A 23,283-nucleotide genomic window follows, 5' to 3' on the forward strand; every position below is an offset into this window, starting at 1 on the left:
AAACTGGCACGCTCTCTCACTCGAACTTCTGTTCGTGCAGTGAAACGAACAGAAGCGTCATTCACCAGGAGGCGCTTCACGCTTTACTATCAGCTGATTTTTACTTCCTAGTTTATTTCGGCTACACACCACGTGTATTATTCCTTTCATAATGCATAAAAATTGTTATGCGAGTTTGTCAATGATCGAGAATATTACTTTGTTATTGTTCGAATATATTATTTCTTTATTATAATATTTAGTTCCTTTTTCTTTTTATTCTCTTGTAAGAAAGATTAAATTCGTGGTAAATATTAAAATTAATACATACGTGTCAATATGTCAAAATCAGTTTCATTACCACAAAAAAAGCATTATAGACAACGTGCTCACTCCAATCCTATTGCAGATCATTGTTTAGAATAGTAAGGAATTCATTTTGTTAATTATCAATTATATTTAATTATTAGTTACTTAAAATCATTCTTTGTTTACATGTGTACAACAGCCCCTTAAAACCAGAGTTAATGGATTGGAGTCCTTATTATCCTAAATATTTTTCTAAAGATAATGATAATGAGAATACAGAGGATACTCCTAAAAAGTATGTAGAGTTCGCCGATATTGGTTGCGGTTATGGAGGACTTCTCGGTAAGTTTTATCATACGTTTTACATAACGGTATATAATCGTTTGAGTCCCAAACAATGTGCAATTGATACAACATGGTTGCACCACTTGACATTTGTCAACACGTTTTTTCTAAAGAATCCTGGGACTTAAACAATTAATTTATTACAAATTTACCGTCGAAGAAAACAAATTAATATATTTGTAAAATAGTTACTTTATCGCCAATGTTCCCTAATAATTTAATACTCGGTCTGGAAATCAGAGTTAAAGTATTAGATTATGTAAAAGATCGCATAGAAGCGTTGCGATCTCAAAACACAGGACAATATGAGAACATAGCTTGCTTAAGGACTAATGCTATGAAACATTTACCTAATTATTTTTTCAAAGGACAGGTATGATAATGAAATAATTCAAGATTCTTTATGTATCAAAAGAAGTAATAATAAACTTCAACTCTTACGATTTGTAGCTAAAGAAGATGTTTTTTCTATATCCAGACCCACACTTTAAAAAATCCAAATATAAATGGAGGATAATAAGCAAAACTCTTCTAGCTGAATATGCATACGTACTTGCCGAAGGTGTAAGTACTTATCATATCTCATTACAACATATTTGTATTGTAATAATAATAATAATAATAATAATAATAATAATAATAATAATTAAAAATAAATCTTGATTTAAAGGGTATCGTATACACAATAACTGACGTAAAAGCTTTAAATGAATGGATGGTACGTCATTTCGTAGAACATCCATTATTCGAAAGCGTACCTGAAGAACAATGGGTAAGCATCCTAATGAATAATCTTATCTTTCATCATCTCTATCGTAATTATAATTTAAAATATTCTGATGTATATTAAAGGCTGCGGATCCCATAGTTAAGAAACTTTATGAAAGTACAGAAGAAGGTCAAAAAGTGACAAGAAATAGCGGAAATAAATTTTTAGCTATATTTAAACGAATTCGAGATCCAATGTTAGAACAACAAAACAACATATGATGCATTATTATGTATTTGCTTGAATAAATATAATTTTTTTATTTATATTAAAACCTAAACAAGTGAGATTAATTAATCTATGAAAGAAATTCTAAATTCTGTGGCATGATGCTTTAAGTTATCATAAAAGCTACCCCTTTCATTTTCTTTGCACACTTTTAATGTGGGTAATATTTTTACATTACTTATATGTCTGATATCTTTTTCTTTAAATAAGTGTGCAGTATCCAATTGAAACTCTTCGTGTATTATAAGAAACAGCATCTAAAGATATTGCAAAATAAAATTAATATATTAAACATTGAACAATATATTATCTCACCTTTTCTAAAATAGATGCAATCAACTTTCGTGGTGTTGCTATGTACGATTTAGTTATTAATTTTTCACGATCTAACGGATTAGTTAAAAATTGAGTATAATACAAGTGCGATCCACTTAGCACATGTTCTTGAATCGTGTGTTTAAATGTTCTACTGTTAAGAATATCCCTAAAAAAATACATAAAAATATTTTAATTAGTTAATAAAATTTATAATATTAGAAATATATTACCATATCATTCCTTCTAAAATAAACGGTATCATTTTATTGTGTTCATGACTGTGGACAAATTTTCTATTTTGTTCTATTTGAAGTTCATCCATTGGAGTCATTTTCAATTCTTCTTTTAACGTAGTCCTTAAAAGAATATCTTCTGGATTGTAAATGTTACAGAGTATGAACAATGTTTTACAACATATTTCAAGCTTTCCTTCTGGTTTTGGTGGTAATTTCTACAATACAAGAAATATTTATTAAATATTTCTTTTTTATTTTTAATATTTTAGGAATAATTATTAAACTTATTATTCCTTACCGGAAAATGTTCACCTTTTTCAGTCAAAATAAATTCTGATTTCAATTGTTCGCATATATCATTGTATTTATAAATTTTTTTTTGAAGACCTCGTCTTTGAGTGATGTTAAGAAATTCACAAGTTATACTAACATCTATTTGACAATTAACACCTTTCGTAATAATTATTACGCGAACGCTTTGAAGCTTTCTCGGTTGTATCACACCTTCTTTTGGATAAACTTTTATATCACATAACTCTGATACATTTTCACTATAATTAATAAAAGATGATTCGTTTAACTTGGATATTAATTGTGTAAAATAAATTTAAATTAAAGTAATTACAAACTTTTTCCACGTGTAAGCGAATCTATCACTTTTTGTAGTATTGTACATCATAATCATTTTAATGACATGGCTATGCATACTTATGCATAGTTGAATATAGTCAGTTGAAAAGTATACTGGAAATTCTTCGGATTTGAAAGCGTCAAAATTAGGTAGAAGTTTTTTAGTTGTTTTAAGCGGATATTCAATAGAAGGTTCACAGTAAATTATTAACTCTGTTTGTTTATCGCCAAGAGTAATAGGAAGATATACCTGAATAAATTTAATTAATATTTATTTAAAAATAATATGTGCATTTTAAAAAACAATATCAAAACAGTCAGATATTTTGATACTTTAATCTCTTTAAATTGTTTAAGATGAAATTTTAAAATAAGAGGTGTAACAGATCGTGGCTGCGCAATACCATCTGGATTCAAACATGCGAGTATTTCTGAACGACAGATTTGATTTATTTTATTTAAATTAGTAATATCCAGAGTATAAGGTAAATAATTGTTTGTATAATTATAAATCCAACATATCTAAAAAAAATTCAATATTAATTTAAAAATATTTATAAGTAAGATAATACAGCGGGTGATCGATTAACGAATAGTTCAAACTGCGAACATGGTCTTTGAATGGATTATATTTGTTAACAAATCACCCACTATATTTAGAAAGTATTACTTTTAATAATTAACCTGATGTTGAGCTTTTTTATTACCAAAATAAGCATTCTCCAATTTTACAACTGGGCTGTAAAATAAATGAAGTATTTTTTCAGATCCGGATAAAGAATTCACTTGAATATATAAAATAATACGACGTTCATATCCAATATTTAAATCCCATTTTACTTGAGTTTTTCCCAATAATATATATCGTAATTCTATTTCAATCGCAACTATTTCTTTTGGCTTTGAAAGAAAATGCATTTAATTATATTAATTGATATATGTAACTAGTTTAGTCGATTGTTTGTTTACCTTTAAAAATCCCGATCGTGGATAAATAGAACATACTTTCTTGTGAATGCAATTAAAGTCTGTATATCGAAGTGAGAGACCGCGTGATTTACTTATCGGTTTACAGAAACATAAATTCTTTCTTTGAATATTCCATATAGTATTCACTGACGTAGGATTAGATATATATAATTTTAAACGTATTGGATTTTCATTTAATATCATTGGTGGAAAATATATGTATCGTGATTCTTCTTTATATGGCAATATATTTTTCAAAACAACATTCAATCTAGAAATAAAAATTAGTAGAGATAAATAACATAAAATTTCTTTTTTTTATAATATATAAATTAAATATAAATTTGATTCAACATACTTATTTACTTGTATTATTTTCCATAACATAACTTTGCTTATCGACGGACAAACTCCATAAAAATGTATATCTTCAATCTATCGTACAAAATAATAATTATTCCTAAATGAAATTTCTCAAAATAAAAGATTCGCTAACTATAATAAACTTCTCTAATATAAGTATATACCTTTAAAGTGGGTAATTCGCATTTACAATAAACTTTGCATATTTTTCGAGGTAATTGCATATAACTGATATCATCCGTCCAAGAATTAATTCTCACCAAATATTCGATTACCACTTCGTAAAATCCAGGCGTGTATGGAGTAATAGACACAGTAATTTTTTCTGATTTCCCTGGAAGAACAGTTTCGGAGAGCGGAAATATTTTTACATCGCGTGTGATAGATCCAATAGGCCAAGAACGATGGTAACATATTATTTTGAAAGGTATATTCACGAGACTGAAGTTATAAAGATAAAAACTCTTTATTTTTTCGTTCCCATATGATTGTATATCAAAATCTAATTCATTAGGTATTGCCTGAAAATATAAATCATATTAATATGATAAATTATTAAACAAATATATATTATATATATTACCACAAGTAAACCAGCTTCGCATTTTCCAGTAATGTGCAATGTTATGCTAACTTCTGTTCCAACAGGTATACCATTTTGTACGATCACCAGAATACATTTAATATCAAAATTATATTCGCCACATTCTTTAGGATGAAATATCCATTCTTGAGAAAGGATATCGTTAGCATAAATCTGGCCCTTTAAATATGGAATGATCAATTGCGATGGCACATCCAAGAACTGATACCTGTAAATTTTCTATTATTATACAAATTAATTATGTGTTCACATTGATGAAGTTCAATAACGCATTACATTATAGTGTGACGAGTAATATTTCTCATAAGTATTGGTTCTTTTTTCTGGGTATCTAAATGTACTGTAGCAAATGTTATTGTACTATTATTAAAACTAATATTTGCGTATTCAGCATATCCTTTAAAACTAATATAATCTTTGTTCTTTCCATTAAAACATATGGCCCATTGTTCCATGTATATATGCTCTCCCGTCATTTCAGGACATATTTGAACTACTACTACTTGATAATTCCTACAATATTAAAAAACAATTATTTGATGATCTTATGATTGTAATTAAGAATAATAGTCATTTTAGAATTTCTTACTCATAAATAATTCCTAACATTGGTTTTACTATGAAATGGCTATCCGCTGGAGGCAAAAACCGAAACATTAAAGGCAAATAGCCAAATTTTTTTATTACAAATGTCGTGTAAGCTGATAGCGGTGGAATACATGGTGGTAGTATAATAGTTGATGGTAATTCATACTGAGGAATCCATCCTGCAGAATTAGCAGGAAAAGAATGCCCTGTGAAAATAATAAATATAATTTTTAGATAATTAAAAATAAATTATTTTTCTCTTTTAAATAGACCTCACCTATTACTCGTAAACATGTAAAGAAAGGAACCGTAAAAAGTTTGTCTTGATTGTTTAAATCATCATCAAATAAATACCCGATAAATTGCTTCATATATAAATTGTTTTCCTCGTTAGGTTGAAAAATGATTTCAAACAAAGCAGAATAGTTTGGACATATTTTTGCTGTACACGGCTCTATTTTAAAGACTCCTGTATCATCTGAAATATTTTTATTTTTCACTAGTAATAGAATTATTTACTATTGAAATAAAATTACCTTGATCCCACCTGAGTAATAAATTCTTTTTGCTATGATTTGTAAAACAAACAGTTTCGTGACTTCTATTTATTTTATTTTTTATATCAATCTGATTAAAATCGAAATAATTGTTAGACAAAGATACCAATCCTAGATTTCCTTTCTTTATATTAATACTGTCGCTCATATATTCCTCAAAACCATTTAGTGCTTGTGAATTAAATTCATCCAAGTTTGATTTAATGTCGATTTCCTGATAAACTGATGTAGAAAATCCATATAATTTAATAATAATTGGATCCTGTAAATATTAAAATATAACATGTTATATTAATTTTATAAATAATACAAATGATGATCAATTAATTTACCTGATACAATATTAAACATGGTAAATGATATACATAAATTCCTTCTTTAATCGGCGTAAAAGTGATCGTTATGTATTTGTAGTCACCAGGATTAATTACATCCTCTTTGATATCTAATTTAAAATATTTATGTTTTATATCAATGTCGAATATAAATGAAGCTTTTACTTTCGAATGATTCCAAAACTTTATCTGTTTTTTTACTAGTGTATATTTGCTTGAGCACCTGAATACAATTTTATTTGCTGATGATGAAAGTGCAGGACCTAAATAATAAATAAATAAATGAATACATATAATCTTAATTATAAAAAAACATTATTTATTACATCCGATAAATATCATAGACAATTATTTAACACTTACCAATACAAGTTCCACGAACAATAATTTTGATATATGTAGAAACATTGCCAGTAATAATAAAATAATCCACATTTCTAGAAGATGGTACAAGAGGTCGATATTGTACTTCGCAAGAGAAACATTGTTCCTGCAACAAAGTCCAAGTATACGATTTCAAATTAAAAACATGATCCATAGGATTAGTTACAGGATCTCTTCGCGCTTCATAAAATTGTTCTTTCTGAAATAAATAGAAACTATTAGTTTAATTATCCAAGCTATGAGAGAGAGAATATAGAAAATTGATAAGAGAAATATTATTAAAAATTAGAAATAATAAATATTACTAACACAACTTTCATTATATATCTCAATTGATTTGACAATCGTTTTACCCATTTCAACTTCACCAAAATCAATTATTTTGATATCTTTAGTACTACAACAATATTGTGACATTGTTTGTTAAATTGAAATTATTCAACCTTTTCCTGTGTTAAAATTTAAGAAAATAAATTATTGACTTGTTTGAAATCTTTAAAAATTCGCTCCATTTATATATGCATATACTAGTGCTATCTACATTTATAGATAATGTGGCGAGAGCATAGGGACTTTGGGTAGGTTAATAGCGCATGTGGTATCAACTAGTGGCAAGAAAAACTACTATCTCAAGATATAGAATAAGAAACACCTCTTAGCCTTTGAATCTGTGTATAAATATACTGAATAAATATTAAGTATTATGTTTACTAACTCTGGATTCATTCATTGGCCCTTATACCCACGTGAAATAAACCGCGGCATTTATAGCGCGAAAAAAACATTAAAAAATTGATAAATCAATTGTTAGAAAAGAGTGTATATTTTAGTATTTCAAAATTATTAATTATTAAATAATAGAAAAATATCAGAAAAATGAAATTAATAGCGTACATATTATTATTAATTATTTATGAAAAAATGGATAATATCGTATTATCATCTGATATTGAAATAGATTTTACAAAAACAATAATTTGGGGTCCTGGCTTAAAACCTGACAAAATAATAATGCGGGCAAGATATTTTTTTTTACAGCTTGTAGACACAAATGGTCAAAAGTTAGTAAATATTTTTCTTCTATATAGCTTTTTAATGTTTAGTAAATTATATTAATTAAATAATTGTAAATTTATATATATTCTAACAAACTAACTTGAAAAATTACTATGCAATTTTTCTAACAAAATTAATCAATTATAATAAATGGATTAATTTAATTATTTGTATATTAAAATAATTAAATTGTTGAATAAAATAGTTAATAACCATATGCCGCAGCTTAACTGTTTCACCTGGTGCAGACATTGTTACCGCTAAAATACAAGGTCAAACTTGGAACAAACAATCATGTCATATATGGACGCAAGTTTTAGACCGTAAAGATGGTAGTTTTATTATCCGTTATAAACTTCATAACACTTGTATGAATATGACTTTAAATGTAAAAATAAACAAAAAAGATTTACTAGTACAACAATTAGAAATGATGGGTATGTTATTCGGATGAAATATAAAATTATTTTTGACTTAAATTATTAAAGATTTTTTTAGGTCCTGCGTATGAGGAAGAATGTTATTGTCCAAATATAAACTTTAACGACTGGTTGAATGATTATGATTGTCCAAATAATTACACACAAATTATTTCTGATCTTACTCCTTTTGTTAGTGTAGATTTTAACAAAATACGTAATTCTTTGATTAAGAAATATAACAAGCCTAACAGCGTTAGTCTTTGTCATTATGTTATCAAAAATAATAGAGTAAGCACTTATTCTTATTTGTAAACACTCTATCATTTTTGTTTGATTTTTAATTTAATTGTATTAGATTTATAGGCAATGCTACGGACAACACATAGGATTTAAAATATTTATGGATGCGATATTGCTTTCACTTGCACGCAAAGTAGTCCTTCCTGATGTTGAATTTTTCGTTAATTTGGGAGATTGGCCGCTTGTTCCAATTAAAGAACTCAACTATCCTATTTTTTCATGGTGTGGGTCTAATGATACAAAAGATATTATTATGCCAACATACGATATCACACAATCATCTTTGGAAGCTATGGGAAGGTAGAAAACAATTAATAATTAATTAATTATAATTTTATTCTATTTCCTTTAATGATACTTACTCGTTTAATTAATATTTCAAAGAAATAACTTAGTTCAGCATCATAATTCATACTATTACAAACGTTAATTAAAATTCTTTTTTATGTGATATGAATGCTGCATCACTAAAAGAGTAATGCTAGATATGCTATCTGTGCAAGGTAACATAGATACCCCATGGGAAAAGAAAATAGAAAAATTATTCTGGCGTGGTCGTGATTCCCGTAGAGAACGTCTTAATCTCATAGACATTTCCAGGAAGCATCCTGACTTATTCAATGTATCTCTTACTAATTTCTTTTTTTTTAAGAATGAGATTGACAAATACGGTCCTCCGCAAAGTTACATTTCATTTTTTCAATTTTTTAAGGTAAACATATTTATATATATATATATATATATATATATATATATATATATATAAAATTATTATAAAATTAATAAATGTGTGTTAACATAGAGATATTTACATATAAGAAAAATATGAATATGTTTATTTTATTTATAATTTCAATTCTATCTCTTTAGCACAAGTATCAGTTGAATATTGATGGTACAGTAGCAGCGTACAGATTTCCATATTTACTAGCAGGAGATTCTTTAATACTGAAACAAGAATCGAAATATTATGAATATTTTTATAATGATTTGGTACCTGAAACACACTATGTACCCGTAAAAAGAGATTTATCCGATTTAGTCGACAAAATTAAATGGGCCAAAGAAAATGATGAAATTGCTTTAAATATTTCTAAAACTGCTAGACAATATGCAAGAGATCATCTATTGCCGCTGAATGTTATTTGTTACCACAGCGTACTGCTTCAAGTACGAGTGAAGAGTCGTTTATTCCAATTATTTACTATATTTTTATTATCTTTAATAAAATAGCATGCTTTATTATTATTATTATTATTTTTTTTTATTATTATTATTTTTATTATTATTATTTTCTTTTTAGGAATGGAGTAAACGTCTTACTAATAAGATCAAGGTTTTAAATAACATGGAGGAAGTTTTACAACCGCAGCATTCCTGTCAATGTAATATTGATGATGTCAATTTAAAGGATGAACTTTAAAATTGTTTAATCAATGTGTTAAACATTTTAATATGAGCTATTCACATTTTGTGATAATTATTATGTTTTATGATGCTAAATATATTTCTTTTATTTTGGTTGTTTTTATAAACACTATTTTTTACTATATTACATTATATTTGATGATAAACTCTATATATATGCGCTCTTATTTTTTTTTTTTTAATTACATTATCATTTCTTTTATAATTTAAAGTTTAGAGAGAGAGAGAGGAATATACATTTGTTGTTTCTATTTGCAAATTCCTTTAAAAAGTATACTCTTTCTTTTGGTAATAGAATAAAAGCTTTAGTTAACTATACATGCATCCTTGAAAGAAACATTATCATTTCAATTCTGAAAACAAAATAATATTATGACGTTAACTCATAAGTTGAAATATTTAATTAAATGATGACAAGTACAAAATCTAAAATACATCTTAATTGAACTTACTTTTATATAAGATAATCAAGAGAGAAATAACTCAATAATGCAAAAAATCTACTAACACGAGATTAAAGAAAAAAAAATCCTAATTTTAATTTCCATTAAAACAAATTATCAATTATAACGTATAAAAAAAAATATTTAAAAAAGAAAACAGAAAAAGAAGAAAAGAAATTCTTAATTTTATATAGAATAATAATTAGAGAGTAATGTTTTCATTCAACAATAATACTCTGTATGCTCAATGCGGTAAAAATAAAATTTTACAAAAAATATTTCTCATATATAGAGATAAAAATAAAGATAGAGATAGAGACAGAGACAGAGATAGAGAGTAAAACATTCATGTTTGTTTTTTCTTTTCTTTTAACTATAGTTTGTTCTATTGTGGAGGAGGTTGATAGCCATATCCTCCATACTGATTAGGTGGTGGTGGTCCTTGTGGTCCTGGTGGAGGAGGCATGTGTCCACCGGGTGGTCGTGGTGGGTATTGTGGATAACCTTGTCCTGTTGGTGGAGGTGGATAACTTTGTGGAGGATATTGGGGATGCCCATAATGTTGACCTCCCTGTGGCGGATGTGGGGTGTAAACCTATAATTTATTATTGTTTATTTTAATATAATAATGAAACAAACCAAATCAAAATGTATGATATATATTATAAATTATTAGTTAAATAGTAATTACCTGTGGTTGGCCCCCAGGAGTTGGTGGGACATATGTTTGTGTTGTTGCAGGTCCATATCCTGGTTGCGGTTGGGGTCCCGGTGGTGGTGCAGGACCCTGGGGTGGACCGGATGATGGTTGAAATCCACTTGAAGCAGGACTTGGGGATTGTTGCTGCTGTGATTGTGGAGGATTTTGAGATTGTTGTTGAGACTGTGGAGGAGGTTGATGAGAGGGTTGATGAGACGGTGGTTGATGAGATGGTTGATGGGGAGGTTGGTGTGGAGTATGAGGAGGTTGATGAGGTGATTGATGAGAAGGTGGATGGTTCGGATGAGAGTTAGGATGAGGATTTTGATGAACTGGATAGACAGAAGATGTGGGTACAACAGGAGCATAATTCCCACCTTGAGATGTTGGTGGTGGACCACTACTTGGCGAATAAGTTTGTGTGGAAGCGGATGGCGTACTAGTTGGTTGACTACTTTGAACATATGTATTAGCGATTGGCGATTGATGTGAAGATGGATGTGATGGATGAGAGCTTGGATGAGGCGTTTGATGAACTGGATAAACAGAAGGCGTTGGAACAGGAGCATAGTTTCCACCTTGAGATGTAGGCGGTGGACCACTACTTGGTGAATAAGTTTGTGTGGAAGCAGATGGTGTACTAGTTGGTTGACTACTTTGAGCATATGTATTAGCTGCACTTGCTGCCGCAGTACTAAATGGAGGAGAGGTAGAAGCTGGACCATATTGTGTTGGACCAGGACCAGGACTTGATTGATTACCATAACTGGATTGAGGTCCAGAAGTTTGCTGTGAGCCTGGTTGTGGGGGTTGAGCTGTGCTAGATGTAGGAGGAGGTGGATAGTTTTGCGGAGATACATTATTGGCATAAGCTTGAGAGGAAGGTGGAGGATAAGTTCCTGGTTGACCAGCTCCGTATGCATTTTGTGGTGGGGGTTGTGATGGAGCTTGTTGATAGTTTGGTTGTGGACTTGGATTTCCATATTGTCCAGTTTGTTGTTGTTGACCACCAGATTGGAAGTTTTGTTGAGATGTATTAGAAGGAGGATAGCCTTGTTGGTTTGGTGGGGGAGGTCCATATCCAGCAGGTGGCTGAGTTGATCCTGGAGGAGGATAACCTGGTTGTGGACCATAGCTATTTACTGTTGTTGGAGGCCCATAATTTGGTTGTGAAGATGTGTTATATCCTTGTGGCTGAGATGCATTTGGTGGTCCATATTGATTTGGTTGACCAGGCGTATATGCAGCTCCTTGGGGTCCTTGATAATTAGACCCTGGATTTTGATTAGCATATTGAGCAGGATATGCTTGCTGTGTTGGTTGTTGTGAGTATTGAGGACCGCCTCTATATTGTTGAGGTCCAGGTGCAGCAGTAGGTCCTAGACAAACAACAGTACAATTAATAATTCAGAATTATTTAATATTTTAATACAAATACAAGGAACTTAACACTTAAAAACATACTGTTAATAGCAGGGCCTTGACCAGGCATTACAGGTCCTCGATAACCACCCTGCGTCATAGGTTGTCCTTGATTAAAATTAGACATTGGTAATGTCGGTTGCGTATTAGGAGGCATATCTGCTCCTGGACCGGCTGAATTTCCTGGACCACTTGGAAGCCCTTGTGGACTGATTATCGGATGTTGTGGTCCATTTGGAATTCCTTGTGGCGGCTTATTATGAACAAAATGTCTTCTTAATATTATACTTCTTTTGTAATTATATTAATATTATAACCAATTATAATAATTACATATATTACCGGAAGCAATGCTTGTATATTTTGATTAGCATCTGCAATAGATGCCAAATACACAAGGTTACGATGCAACAGTTGTTGATACCTACAAATAAATAAATTAAATGTTATCCAATTCATGTTTTTCTTAATCTATTTAAACATAAAGATTTAATAAAAGATTTACGCACTGTATGCATTCTTGCGGTTTGCCTTTACTTTGATACTCTTGAATAGTCTGTATTAGTTGACTGTTTTCATCGAGCATCTAACAAATAAATAATAGTAGAAATTAACATTTTCATATTTTTCTTGTACTGACATAAACTTCAATATAAACAAATATAATGTAAAAATAAAGTAAAACATTGTAAATTACCTTTTGTATCTGTGCTGGCGTTAGAGATGGTCTGCCGCGTTGAGCAAAGGTCACAGACATTTTACAAAATTACGTTTTAGCCTTGAATCGTCGTGAATATATAAAATTTTCCAACCCCTTTGTAGTATCGTTTAGTTCCCTTAGTAAATTTAAATACTAATAAACGATATTATTATTAACATGATCTTTCAGTATCATTATAATGATCGTAAAGATTCTCTCGTATATATATATATTTATATATACGTGTATATGTGTATACATGTGTGTGTACTGTGTAAAACTTTTTGCTATATTATATGATTCTAATAAAATTTAAGAAAAAAAAATCTTTTGCGATTGATGAGACGCTAAAGATTTTTCCTATTTTTATTTCTTTCATTCCAACATTATTGAACATTTCACTTACGTTTCATCAGATCGGACTTCTTTACCAATAATATATTTGGAATTTCTTAAAAGAGATTATTACCTACACAATTATACAATGGGTGCTTTCCATTTCGATGACTCTTATGTATATCGAATTGTATCGAGTTTTGTCGAGTTCACTCGAGTTTACTCGAACGCGATCGAAACGATTAACGAAAAGCACCCTGTTTGAGGTTGGTAAAATCATAAAAATCAGAAAGAGAGAGAAAGAGAGAGAAAGATTATCGATTATAAAACTGAACCTTATTATAAAACTTAACATACAAATATATTTTTAATTGAAAATTCGTTTTCTTTATCCTACTTTGACGTATTTTATCTTATTTCTTTGTTAACGTGCAATATAAATTTGTGTGTTAACTCGTGTTCCACGAGTCGATTATTAATTCGATTAATCGAACATATGATAAATCTAACGTGATTGGATTGATTTTATTTGCAAGAGGCTATCTTCTGACCAATAAGATTTTAAGACTCTAAATATTGTATTTTAAAATTAAAAATATCTAATATTTAATGGAAATTAAATATATGAATTTTTTAAATATATTTGTGAAGACTGCAATTAATTAATTGAATGAAAGTCTTCAATTCCGTGTTAATTAAAAATGAAAATATCTCCTTGGTACTTATGTTTGTTTTTTCTGTTATATTTATGTAAAAAAAAAACTAAATAAGATTAAATTAATTTAATTATGTTCTACTAAAGTACCATTTTTTAATTTTTTATATTTAAAAACTGCTCCTTTATGTCTTTCTGTCCAAAATTTAGTTTCTACTTTGGATAATATCCATTCTGGATTTACAGCTGCTTCCTGTAATTGTGATTTATCTGTTACTTTGTCTACATTTTTCTTTCTTCTTTTATAATTATTTAATTCCTCAACTTCATCTTCAGCTGTTAATAGAATTGTCGAAGAGTTCAAAAGTTTTATACCATTGTTCTTGTTCAATTTATCTTTATTATTATCTTGAATAGTGGTTCTTGAATTAGTTTTGCTATCCCACTGCACCGTCCTAAAAAAAAAATACAGTAATAAATGTTCGTGTACAAGATTTTCATTTACCTTTATTATTTACCTTTCCAATAAATCATCTAATTTTTTGGCAACGAAAGCTTTAAACGTCAAAGTCACTCCAAAATTACAAAAATTATCTTTTTTCTCTAAATCTTTTCTCAATGATTTTGCATTTATATTATTTAACCTTTCTTGATTTTCCTAAAATAAAGGAATATTACTAAAATATAACTAATATATAACCCCAATGAAAGTAAAATAGGTTAGAAATTTTATTAATTACAGAATCTTTTGTAATTTGAGCGTCGAATAAATTGGACTTCAAAAAACTAATGTCTGCTGCTTCTTCTAAAGCCTTTTTAATTATTTCATCCTCTGAACTTGAAGATTCACCATCACTTATATTCTTGTTTGACATTCTTAAATATGAACATTTGTCTTCCTTTAGAACGCTACTTCAGGTATAGTAATAATTAATGCCGGTTTTTAGGTTATGTTCTTTAGGTTCTTTATATGTATGAAACAAAAATGACATTAATTATTACTAGATAAATTTTTGTGTGTGGCATATGTAATAGAATTTATTTAATTGTTACAAAAATTGATATATTTCATGTGAATACATCTTTGCCATAAGATTTGATCCATGATACATAAAATTCTAATTTTTTCGTGCACGCAAATAACATTTTTCTTGATAAGTTATAATTTTGTATTTCATTATGTTGGGTAAATTTTTTTGAAAAATTTTTTTCTTCTATTGTTTTATGTTTATTAACTTTGATTTCCTTTCGTGCACTTGTTAACAATCGCCAAAGCTCGGAAAGAGCAGCACAAGTATGCGAAGTATCTTGTTCTTTTTCTGGATGTTTCATTATAAAAATACTAGCTTCTACAAAGTTTATTAACGTCTGATCGTCTTTGGGTAAATATTCTATTTTCATAATATTTTCTTTAACAGAGTAAAGTGCAGATAATTCATTATCAAATGTTTTGTTTATTCTCATGCTGTCGCAGATACTAAGAAAAATATTAGTAGCTTCTTCTGAAAGGCTTAAGTAGTCACCGTTGTAATAAAGTGCTACATACGCATAAGCGTAAATTACGTTAATGATAGTAGAACTTAATATTTTTGATGAAACCACCTGAATGTTGAAAAATACAAAATTTACATTATAAAATTATGAAAAGAAACAACGTCAAATAATTTATATATACATCGTAATATTACTTTCTGTTTGTTAAACGGTGGAACATCTATTATTTCTGGATATTTTGCTTTATGTTTATTACTTTCTTCATTTTCTTCTATCGCGTCCAAACTTTCTATCAATGACTTTCTGTAAGTTATCCACCATGGTATCCATGGTGGCAATAATGTAGAAGCTTCTCCGCTTTTGACTAAAGCTTTAAATTGTTGTTTCTCGTCGTTGTTTAATACCGCCCATATTTCATCCGGCATATCCAAATTAATGTTCTTTAATCTTTCTTCCAAATCAGGTAACTAAAAGAAACATCTATATAAATTTTATACATCTATCGACCTATAAATAATAACTTACATCTGTTTCATCATCTGAGTCTAGTTCATCATCCGAGTCTAGCTCATCATTCAAATCTAATTCTTTATCTTCACTATCAAACGTATCATTTTCTAAATCTTGTTCGTTCAATCTCTTAAAAATATCAAACATTTTTAGTTTAGTTTCAGGATCATTTTGCAAAGATTTAAGTTCTTCTTCGACACATTGCTTGTAAAAACTTTCTGTACAATCCAAATGTCTTTCAGATTTATAGCAATTTAAACTACAATAACCTATACCACATCTTGGACAATTATAATTTTTGATTTTTTCATTGCATCTGTAATTATCAAAGATTATTGCTAAATATGTAAATGTAAATATAAATAGGTTAAAAATTTTTCATTCATTTATATTAAACTAAAATAATTGTTTTTTTTAATATACTTACAATTTACAATATTTTGTGTTGTCATTTTCATTCATAGAATCCATGATTGTTTAATTATGTTATTTTAAATCTTCATCACTTTTAATTATAATTTTGTAATCACATAAATTAGATGAAAAACAATCCTTATTTATATTTATATGATAGAGGGTAGGTGATGATTTGATGCGTTCTAAGATGAACCAAAAAAGGGAGGCGCCACTGTGCTTTAAATAATAATACAAAATTAATTACGAAAGACAATATCCTAATTAATTTTGTATTATTATTTAAAACTAATTGTTAAAAAATCGAACAACGCAAAAACGTTGATTCAATAATTTTATTACAGAAAAAATATTTTAATAATAAGTAATGATCTTTCTGACGGTAAGGAAAGATAGAATAGAATACTATTGCATTGAAAATTGTGACGTAAAGCCGGTACAAGTAGCTGCAAACGATAGATCACTCCACGTGAGTGATTATTTATAACCTCAAAAAAAAGATTAGTTTGAAAGTATTTTCGAAAAATGAGTACGAGTGATAAAATGCAATTAGATGTGTGGAAAGGTGATTGGGGTTTGCCGTCAATTGATACAGAATGTTTGCAAGTTATGGTATATACACATACATGTATTATGTATTTTATATAATAGAAATATTTTAAACATTATAGAAATTAATATCAATTCCATACTTATGTCATTTTTAAAGATTTTTGCTTAAGATAACATTTATGCTTAATTAATTTATGCTAATTTTAATGTTGCTGATGCTATTACAAAATTGTTTATAATTTTTTATATTATGCTTATATTATACATTTAGGCATATGCAAGATTTAATGGGATACCGTTACAAGTAAAAGCGACAAATAATCCTTTCAAAACATCGAATGGTCGATTACCCGTATTAAGAACAAAACATACTAGTTTGGATAAAGTTAGCGAAATAATATTGTATCTTAGAAAAACAAATTTTGACTCGATGTCTGAAAACAGCTCTAAAGAATATGCTGAATTTATAGCTTATGATACTATGCTTAAAGATAAACTGTATCCTGCAATGCAGTTTATATGGTAAACATTTTTTTATTATAATATTAATTTTTTTTTCTTTTTTTCTCTTAGGACATACATTTATAATTTATAAATAATTTTTAATCTATTAATTTACTGTTACTCATAGGTGGCTAGATCAAGCAAACCTCAACGAATTAATAAGACCTTGGTATTGTAAAGCTGTGCCTTTTCCCTTTAATTATTATTATCCGAATAAATTTGAAAATCAAGCTAAAGCTGTGATAGAAACGTTGTATCCTACAGAGGATAATATGACTGTGATAGAAAATAAGGTAATTAGATGTATGCACAAAAATAATTATATGCTTTAACACGGAGGTGGGCACGGGATAAATGTATTCTGCGCCTATTTCCCCGCTCTCAACAATTGTACATAATTCTTGACATTCTTTTCTTCTTATATCAGTCCATTCTGATTATACATATATTTTATGATCGGCTTTGTATATATGCCCTAATTTAATATATTTTTATGATATATTTTTTATCTCTGTTAAACACATAGTCTAACTGGAGCAAGATAAGATGAATGAACAAAACTGACGGTACAGTCCTTTGTTAACCCTTCAAATAAAGAAAAATAGAAAGGGTTGGGGAAAGAATAAGGGTACTCCTAAAGTTATTGGTAAGCTACGTGCTCACCTCTGATTTTATACATTGAAAAATAATAATTAAGACGATCGAGGAACATTAAAATTCGAAAGAGATTAATATAACGATGTAAAATTTGTTATTTTATATATTTTTATATTAACTTATGGAGAAAGATTGTAATCTTATTTCGTTCGTGTTGTACGTGTTTGTATAATTAGATAGAAATATTTATTCTCTTAGGTATATTCAGAGGCTCAAAAATGTTTAACGTCGTTATCAACTAGACTTGGAAATTCAAAATATTTCCTTGGTCAATCCCATACTATGTTGGATGCAGTCGTGTATTCTATATTAGCGCCATTACTGAAAACACCGTTAGTTAACCCTCCTTTGCAGAATCATTTGAAAGCATGCACGAATTTGGTCAATTTTGTAACGCATATATCGCAGAAATATTTCAGAGACGAATATAATCAATACGAAAAACTTAAATCTGAAAATAATATAAAGAAAATGAGAAAAGATTCGTATTCGGAATTTCCTAACAAACGACGTGATCAAATATTAGCTGGAATATTTGCTGTAGTAGCTATGGTCGGTTATGCCTTGTTAACTGGAAAATTGGAGGTAAATTATTAAAAATTTCTGAACATTATATTTTCGATAAGTAAATCTGATTATTTTCAATGAAAAATATATATATATATTTTAGGTGCCAATAAAAGATAAGAAAATGATTAGCGAAGATGAAGGATATATATTAAATGAAGATGAAGATGAATAAGATTTATTTTCAGGTATTCAAATAGTAACAATAAAAATTTTGGATAACAGTGTCATAAATATATTATATATATATATATATATATATATATATATATATATATATATATATATATGATTTTATATTTGACAGTAATATGCGGTTTATCTCTTTGGAAATATAAGCTATTATTATTATTATTATTATTATTATTATTATTATTATTATTATTATTATTATTATTTTGCATTTTAAATGCATGATTTTTATGTATGGAATTAGATATTTAGTATTTACTTCTTTTACCATTAATTTTTTCTTGATCTGTGTCTTGGAAAAATTCCAGAAGTAGCGCACTTCATTTCTTCTATGAAACTTTCAAAATTATGGACCGTGGTACCACCTAAAATTATTTGTACACCTGGATTTTGTTTATTTAAATTATATATATTTAAACTTTCTTCGTACGTTGTCCCACCGATCATAAATACAATAATATCTTGTGGCCTATGAAGTAAACGAATAAAGGTATGTTTATAAATCGTTAAAGATGCATTAAATAGTTATAGAAAAGTCTTTATATCTACCGTTTAGACATAACTATGTTTCCCAAAAATGGATATGTTTGTGTATTTAATTTTCCTTTTATTAAGTCTTCGATAGTTTCATTTATTAGTGGTGTATGTTGCGTGTATACATTGTCCACTCCATTCAATTCTTTAAATAGTTTCTTCGTGATTTTTACAACTGACTCTTTGTCAAATAGATTATTTTGCCTATTATTAATGCCACTATACTCTAATACATTATGAACAAGCTGTTGAGTAAAAAGAAAATTTTTTATTAACTTTTCAACTTATGCACAATAAGAGTGTTGCAATATATGTGCTTAATTTACCATAGATATACACGTTAATAATTTATTACCTTAATATATCTCTCAGAAATATTTCTTTTCTTTAATAAGTCTAACAAAACTGAAATCTGATTATTTGCATGATTCTCATAATGAAGCGCATAAAGCATGACTAGTCGTACAGCATCAACTTCCCTTACCCTCTCATCGTTGATAAGTTTTTTTACTCTCTGGAGCTGTGAAAAGAAAAGAAATGTTAGTTTTATAAATAGACAACTTTGTATTCAAATATACAATATTAACAGATAAAATTAATATACCTGTGCTGAGTGATCATTTTGACAACTGAGTTCTTGTTCTAATTCTGATACTTCCAACAAGTTATGTTTTCCTACAAGCGAAGAAAGTTCTCCTACGACAGTTACGTGTTTAGCTACAGTTCCAGACATTTTTTTAAACAGCGGATACGTTTCTACAAAATTTTTCATATCCTCTATACTTTCTACTTTCTGTTGCTTCTTTGCCTTTCCTTGAAACACATCCATCAACTCTTTTATTGTCTGTCCAATTTCACCAAAATTTAGGTACAAGTTCTGTTCGAAAAAATAATATATTTGTAAATAAAAATGTTATAAATAATCCTTAATAATTATTATTTAGATTATTTTCTTACGTTGGCATAAAATTCATCGTGTTCAGCGCTAAGAACGACTTCTTTGAGCTCTTTAGAAATACCTTTGACATGAGATAAATTAACACGATTATTATTAATTGTTAAGAGTTCATGGACCATAGCTTGATACGTCCATTGATTTAATAATGGTGTAACCGGATCATCTCTTCTATCGACAATGAGTAATACAGGATTAGATTCCTGTCTGAATTCAAAAGAACTTGATTCCTTACTTAATACTTCACGAATTTTCTCGGCTAACTTTTTAGCCATTTCTGAACTATTTTGGTAACGTATGAATGGACATTTCTTAAGGGACAATAAAACTGACGTTATGCCTTGTACCGTTCTTTGCAAATGTTCCAGATTCCATGCCAAGCCTTAACAATAATTTAATCGCATTTTGATCTTTTTTTTTAAATTGATATTCATTGTTATATGAAAATATATTAAAGAAATATACTTGCTTGTAATATTATAATACCTTCAGAACATGCAGGAATCCCAAAGGAAAATAAATGTGGACTAATCGCTAAATAATCAGCATAATATTCGTGAACTTCTCTGACAACTTCATGTTCATCACTCTCAGCCAGAAGTTTGATATCAGCCTTTGCAATAATGTTACTAAAATCTATGCATTTAAATTATGTTTGTATTAATATTTTGATGAAATTTAACACATTATATAAGTACAATATTATGTTACTCACAAATATAATAAACACCGTATTTAGGGCACTTTAGTTCGTTACAAAGTAAATGAACATTTTCTTTAGTTGGTCTTATGAAAACGATGCACTTTAAATGCTTTAAACTATCAGTATGTAAACCAGAATCTATTCTTTCAAATAGGTAAACTTCTTTCATTAACATCTCCGATTGGCTATATAATAAACTAACTATACTTGTCTGTAAATAAAAACATTGAAATGTAAAGATTAAAGAAATAATAATAAATTTTATATAATTTTTACACATTACATCTAGCAGCTGGCAAAGCATCTTTAAAAGATTATTAAATAATCTCTAATTGGATAAATGTATATAAATTTGTTTATGTCACAAACTATTTGAAATAAAAGTTGATAATATTTGTTTAACAAAATTGGATGACTAATTTACCGTTTGCTTATCCATTAGAAGAACCTTCATACTCGGTCCAGTTTCATCAGTCATTTTTGTAATATAAAACTTTAAAGCTGTTACCACACTCATTTTGACGTATATTTAATTACTATTTTATACGTAATAAGTTATACTATATTCTTATCATTCGTCATATGATTTGTATTTATTCTTTTTTTATTATTTAATTTAATCAGCACCTTTTGAACACTTTTCAAGTATCATGAAATTAGGTTAGGTTCGATCGTAGCACCAAATTTTGACATTGGTCAACAAATGCGATGCTAGTTTCTAAGTGTTTTGCATTAGAAAATTCATTCCCAATTAATTCGTACATAATTCAACACACGCACATCATACATTCCATTTTTATATGATATAATTAGAAGAAAAAGTTCCATTAAAAATGTGTAAATTAATCATATTACAATAATTTAATATTTCAAAAATACATTATTAATTAAACAAAAATACACGTACTATATATTTATTAAAGATAACAAACTTCGTCGATTAATTTTCGATCTTTGACAAATAATAACAGATTTTTAAAGACTTATGTCAATACACAAATAATTATTGGAGTATGTTTTTATGAAATTTACTGTTACTTCGTGACGTTTAAAATGTCTTACTCATGGCGTGACATGATTGGTTAACAATTCGACGAATCACAATCGATCTTGTGTACTTGAAAGAAAAATGGCATGATTTTTAATAACATGTTTTCGTCACTAATTGATTGAGGTAATTAAAATATTCGTTAATTAATTAGTATAAATATTTTCGTTAAATTAAAAAACATCAAGTTATTTACATAAATACTTTTTTGTATATTTTATCTATAAGATAATTGTATAAGTATGGAATTATTAAACATGTTCGAAATACGATCAAAAAATTTAAACAAGACTCCTAACATTCCAGTATATATATAGATTAATGATAATTAATTTATTTTTTTTATAAATCAATGAACCATAAAAATAATTATGAAACAAGGTATATAAATAGGTAAATATTTCCTTTACCCTAAACACAATCTGCAACAAGTGTCTGATCGATTACACCACTTCATTCATCAAATAGTTTTTTAGCGTAGTGTAGTTTTTTTTAACATTAAACTTAACGTAAATATTTAATTTACAGGAACTCAATGAATGTATTAATTGCAACAATATAATTGGCCTTGGATAAACAAAAAATAAGAAAATTAATTAAATAAAAGAAGAAGCTCGTTTGAAATGTAAATGATAAATAATAGAAAAACAAACGACAACAATTAGAAAGCACAAATAAAAGGATATTATTAATAATGAATAATAATTTAAATAGTATAATCCAGCTACTGCTAAATTCTCAATTTAACAAAGAAAAAAATAAACGTATTATAGATAGATAATAGCGATCATATTACAGTGAAACAAAAGTAAAACAAGTCGGACAAGAGGAACACTTTAAAATAGTTCCAAGTATTATTGATATATATAAATGGTATAGTAAATGACACGATGTAACTTGATGAACAGTATTATCAAACGATCCTCTTTATTGTATCAACAGTATATCTCACTTTCATGTACATGCTTCCTATCCAGGAATGTTCTCCTCTCTCTCTCTCTCTTTTTCTCTTTCTATTTCTCTTTCCCTCTCTCTCTCTCTTTCTCTTTCCCTCTCTCTTACTTACTCTTACCCTCT

At 28.2% G+C, this 23,283-nt stretch overlaps 8 protein-coding genes and 2 long non-coding RNA genes across 12 annotated transcripts; 5 read left to right on the forward strand and 5 right to left on the reverse strand.

Annotated features, from left to right (window-relative positions):
• Positions 1 to 279: 279 nt before the first annotated feature.
• On the forward strand, positions 280 to 1,682 carry LOC122516165 (tRNA (guanine-N(7)-)-methyltransferase). The gene is made up of 6 exons (XM_043633756.1): positions 280 to 404; positions 488 to 630; positions 822 to 1,006; positions 1,084 to 1,197; positions 1,304 to 1,405; positions 1,486 to 1,682. The coding sequence occupies exons 1-6, from the start codon at positions 319 to 321 to the stop codon at positions 1,621 to 1,623; spliced, it is 768 nt and encodes a 255-aa protein (XP_043489691.1). The 5' UTR covers positions 280 to 318; the 3' UTR covers positions 1,624 to 1,682.
• On the reverse strand, positions 1,551 to 7,057 carry LOC122516106 (cilia- and flagella-associated protein 65). The gene is made up of 19 exons (XM_043633677.1): positions 6,924 to 7,057; positions 6,594 to 6,813; positions 6,228 to 6,493; positions 5,875 to 6,157; positions 5,616 to 5,816; positions 5,340 to 5,544; positions 5,027 to 5,263; positions 4,730 to 4,958; positions 4,311 to 4,667; positions 4,142 to 4,218; positions 4,024 to 4,054; positions 3,784 to 3,990; positions 3,499 to 3,714; positions 3,148 to 3,336; positions 2,814 to 3,064; positions 2,483 to 2,735; positions 2,179 to 2,399; positions 1,946 to 2,114; positions 1,551 to 1,887 (listed from the first exon to the last, which is right to left on the reverse strand). Exons 1-19 carry the CDS (start codon positions 7,029 to 7,031, stop codon positions 1,696 to 1,698), a joined length of 3,912 nt encoding a protein of 1,303 aa, XP_043489612.1. The 5' UTR covers positions 7,032 to 7,057; the 3' UTR covers positions 1,551 to 1,695.
• Positions 7,058 to 7,173: 116 nt separating this feature from the next.
• LOC122516032 (protein O-glucosyltransferase 2-like) lies at positions 7,174 to 9,820 on the forward strand. The gene is made up of 7 exons (XM_043633546.1): positions 7,174 to 7,675; positions 7,896 to 8,107; positions 8,169 to 8,380; positions 8,448 to 8,692; positions 8,867 to 9,104; positions 9,263 to 9,562; positions 9,696 to 9,820. The coding sequence occupies exons 1-7, from the start codon at positions 7,491 to 7,493 to the stop codon at positions 9,813 to 9,815; spliced, it is 1,512 nt and encodes a 503-aa protein (XP_043489481.1). The 5' UTR covers positions 7,174 to 7,490; the 3' UTR covers positions 9,816 to 9,820.
• Positions 9,821 to 10,198: 378 nt separating this feature from the next.
• Positions 10,199 to 14,053, reverse strand: LOC122516033 (extensin). 2 transcript variants are annotated; one of them, XM_043633547.1, is made up of 7 exons: positions 13,492 to 14,053; positions 13,083 to 13,238; positions 12,895 to 12,971; positions 12,719 to 12,809; positions 12,428 to 12,638; positions 10,955 to 12,342; positions 10,199 to 10,858 (listed from the first exon to the last, which is right to left on the reverse strand). In XM_043633547.1, the coding sequence occupies exons 2-7, from the start codon at positions 13,140 to 13,142 to the stop codon at positions 10,649 to 10,651; spliced, it is 2,037 nt and encodes a 678-aa protein (XP_043489482.1). In that variant the 5' UTR covers positions 13,143 to 13,238; positions 13,492 to 14,053; the 3' UTR covers positions 10,199 to 10,648. The 2 variants fall into 2 exon arrangements, with proteins under 2 accessions (XP_043489482.1, XP_043489483.1); XM_043633548.1 differs by having other exon boundaries at positions 12,728 to 12,809; positions 13,083 to 14,052.
• LOC122516035 lies at positions 13,134 to 15,039 on the reverse strand. Of its 2 annotated transcripts, XM_043633552.1 has the most exons (4): positions 14,817 to 15,039; positions 14,595 to 14,734; positions 14,227 to 14,531; positions 13,134 to 13,221 (listed from the first exon to the last, which is right to left on the reverse strand). In XM_043633552.1, the coding sequence occupies exons 1-4, from the start codon at positions 14,949 to 14,951 to the stop codon at positions 13,214 to 13,216; spliced, it is 588 nt and encodes a 195-aa protein (XP_043489487.1). In that variant the 5' UTR covers positions 14,952 to 15,039; the 3' UTR covers positions 13,134 to 13,213. The 2 variants fall into 2 exon arrangements, with proteins under 2 accessions (XP_043489487.1, XP_043489486.1); XM_043633551.1 differs by lacking the exon at positions 13,134 to 13,221 and having other exon boundaries at positions 14,204 to 14,531.
• Positions 15,040 to 15,086: 47 nt separating this feature from the next.
• LOC122516034 (zinc finger HIT domain-containing protein 2) lies at positions 15,087 to 16,632 on the reverse strand. The gene is made up of 4 exons (XM_043633549.1): positions 16,508 to 16,632; positions 16,096 to 16,396; positions 15,765 to 16,037; positions 15,087 to 15,678 (listed from the first exon to the last, which is right to left on the reverse strand). The coding sequence occupies exons 1-4, from the start codon at positions 16,549 to 16,551 to the stop codon at positions 15,145 to 15,147; spliced, it is 1,152 nt and encodes a 383-aa protein (XP_043489484.1). The 5' UTR covers positions 16,552 to 16,632; the 3' UTR covers positions 15,087 to 15,144.
• Positions 16,633 to 16,760: 128 nt separating this feature from the next.
• LOC122516107 (metaxin-1) lies at positions 16,761 to 18,919 on the forward strand (the record flags this gene model as incomplete). Its single annotated transcript, XM_043633678.1, has 5 exons — positions 16,761 to 17,106; positions 17,318 to 17,568; positions 17,678 to 17,843; positions 18,406 to 18,792; positions 18,878 to 18,919. Coding segments are annotated over exons 1-5 (933 nt in total), but the record flags the coding sequence as incomplete, so codon positions are not given.
• On the forward strand, positions 18,920 to 19,477 carry LOC122516039. The gene is made up of 2 exons (XR_006303482.1): positions 18,920 to 18,962; positions 19,275 to 19,477. It is a non-coding gene; the product is annotated as an uncharacterized LOC122516039 (long non-coding RNA).
• Positions 19,170 to 22,229, reverse strand: LOC122516037 (vacuolar protein sorting-associated protein 45). The gene is made up of 8 exons (XM_043633557.1): positions 21,583 to 22,229; positions 21,171 to 21,369; positions 20,942 to 21,091; positions 20,458 to 20,837; positions 20,105 to 20,377; positions 19,856 to 20,020; positions 19,516 to 19,745; positions 19,170 to 19,435 (listed from the first exon to the last, which is right to left on the reverse strand). Exons 1-8 carry the CDS (start codon positions 21,673 to 21,675, stop codon positions 19,237 to 19,239), a joined length of 1,689 nt encoding a protein of 562 aa, XP_043489492.1. The 5' UTR covers positions 21,676 to 22,229; the 3' UTR covers positions 19,170 to 19,236.
• LOC122516038 lies at positions 22,169 to 23,141 on the forward strand. The gene is made up of 2 exons (XR_006303481.1): positions 22,169 to 22,332; positions 22,735 to 23,141. It is a non-coding gene; the product is annotated as an uncharacterized LOC122516038 (long non-coding RNA).
• The last annotated feature ends 142 nt before the right edge of the window (positions 23,142 to 23,283 follow it).

This window comes from Polistes fuscatus, unplaced genomic scaffold (assembly GCF_010416935.1).
Source record: "Polistes fuscatus isolate 324 unplaced genomic scaffold, CU_Pfus_HIC Scaffold2, whole genome shotgun sequence".
NCBI lineage: Eukaryota > Metazoa > Arthropoda > Insecta > Hymenoptera > Vespidae > Polistes > Polistes fuscatus.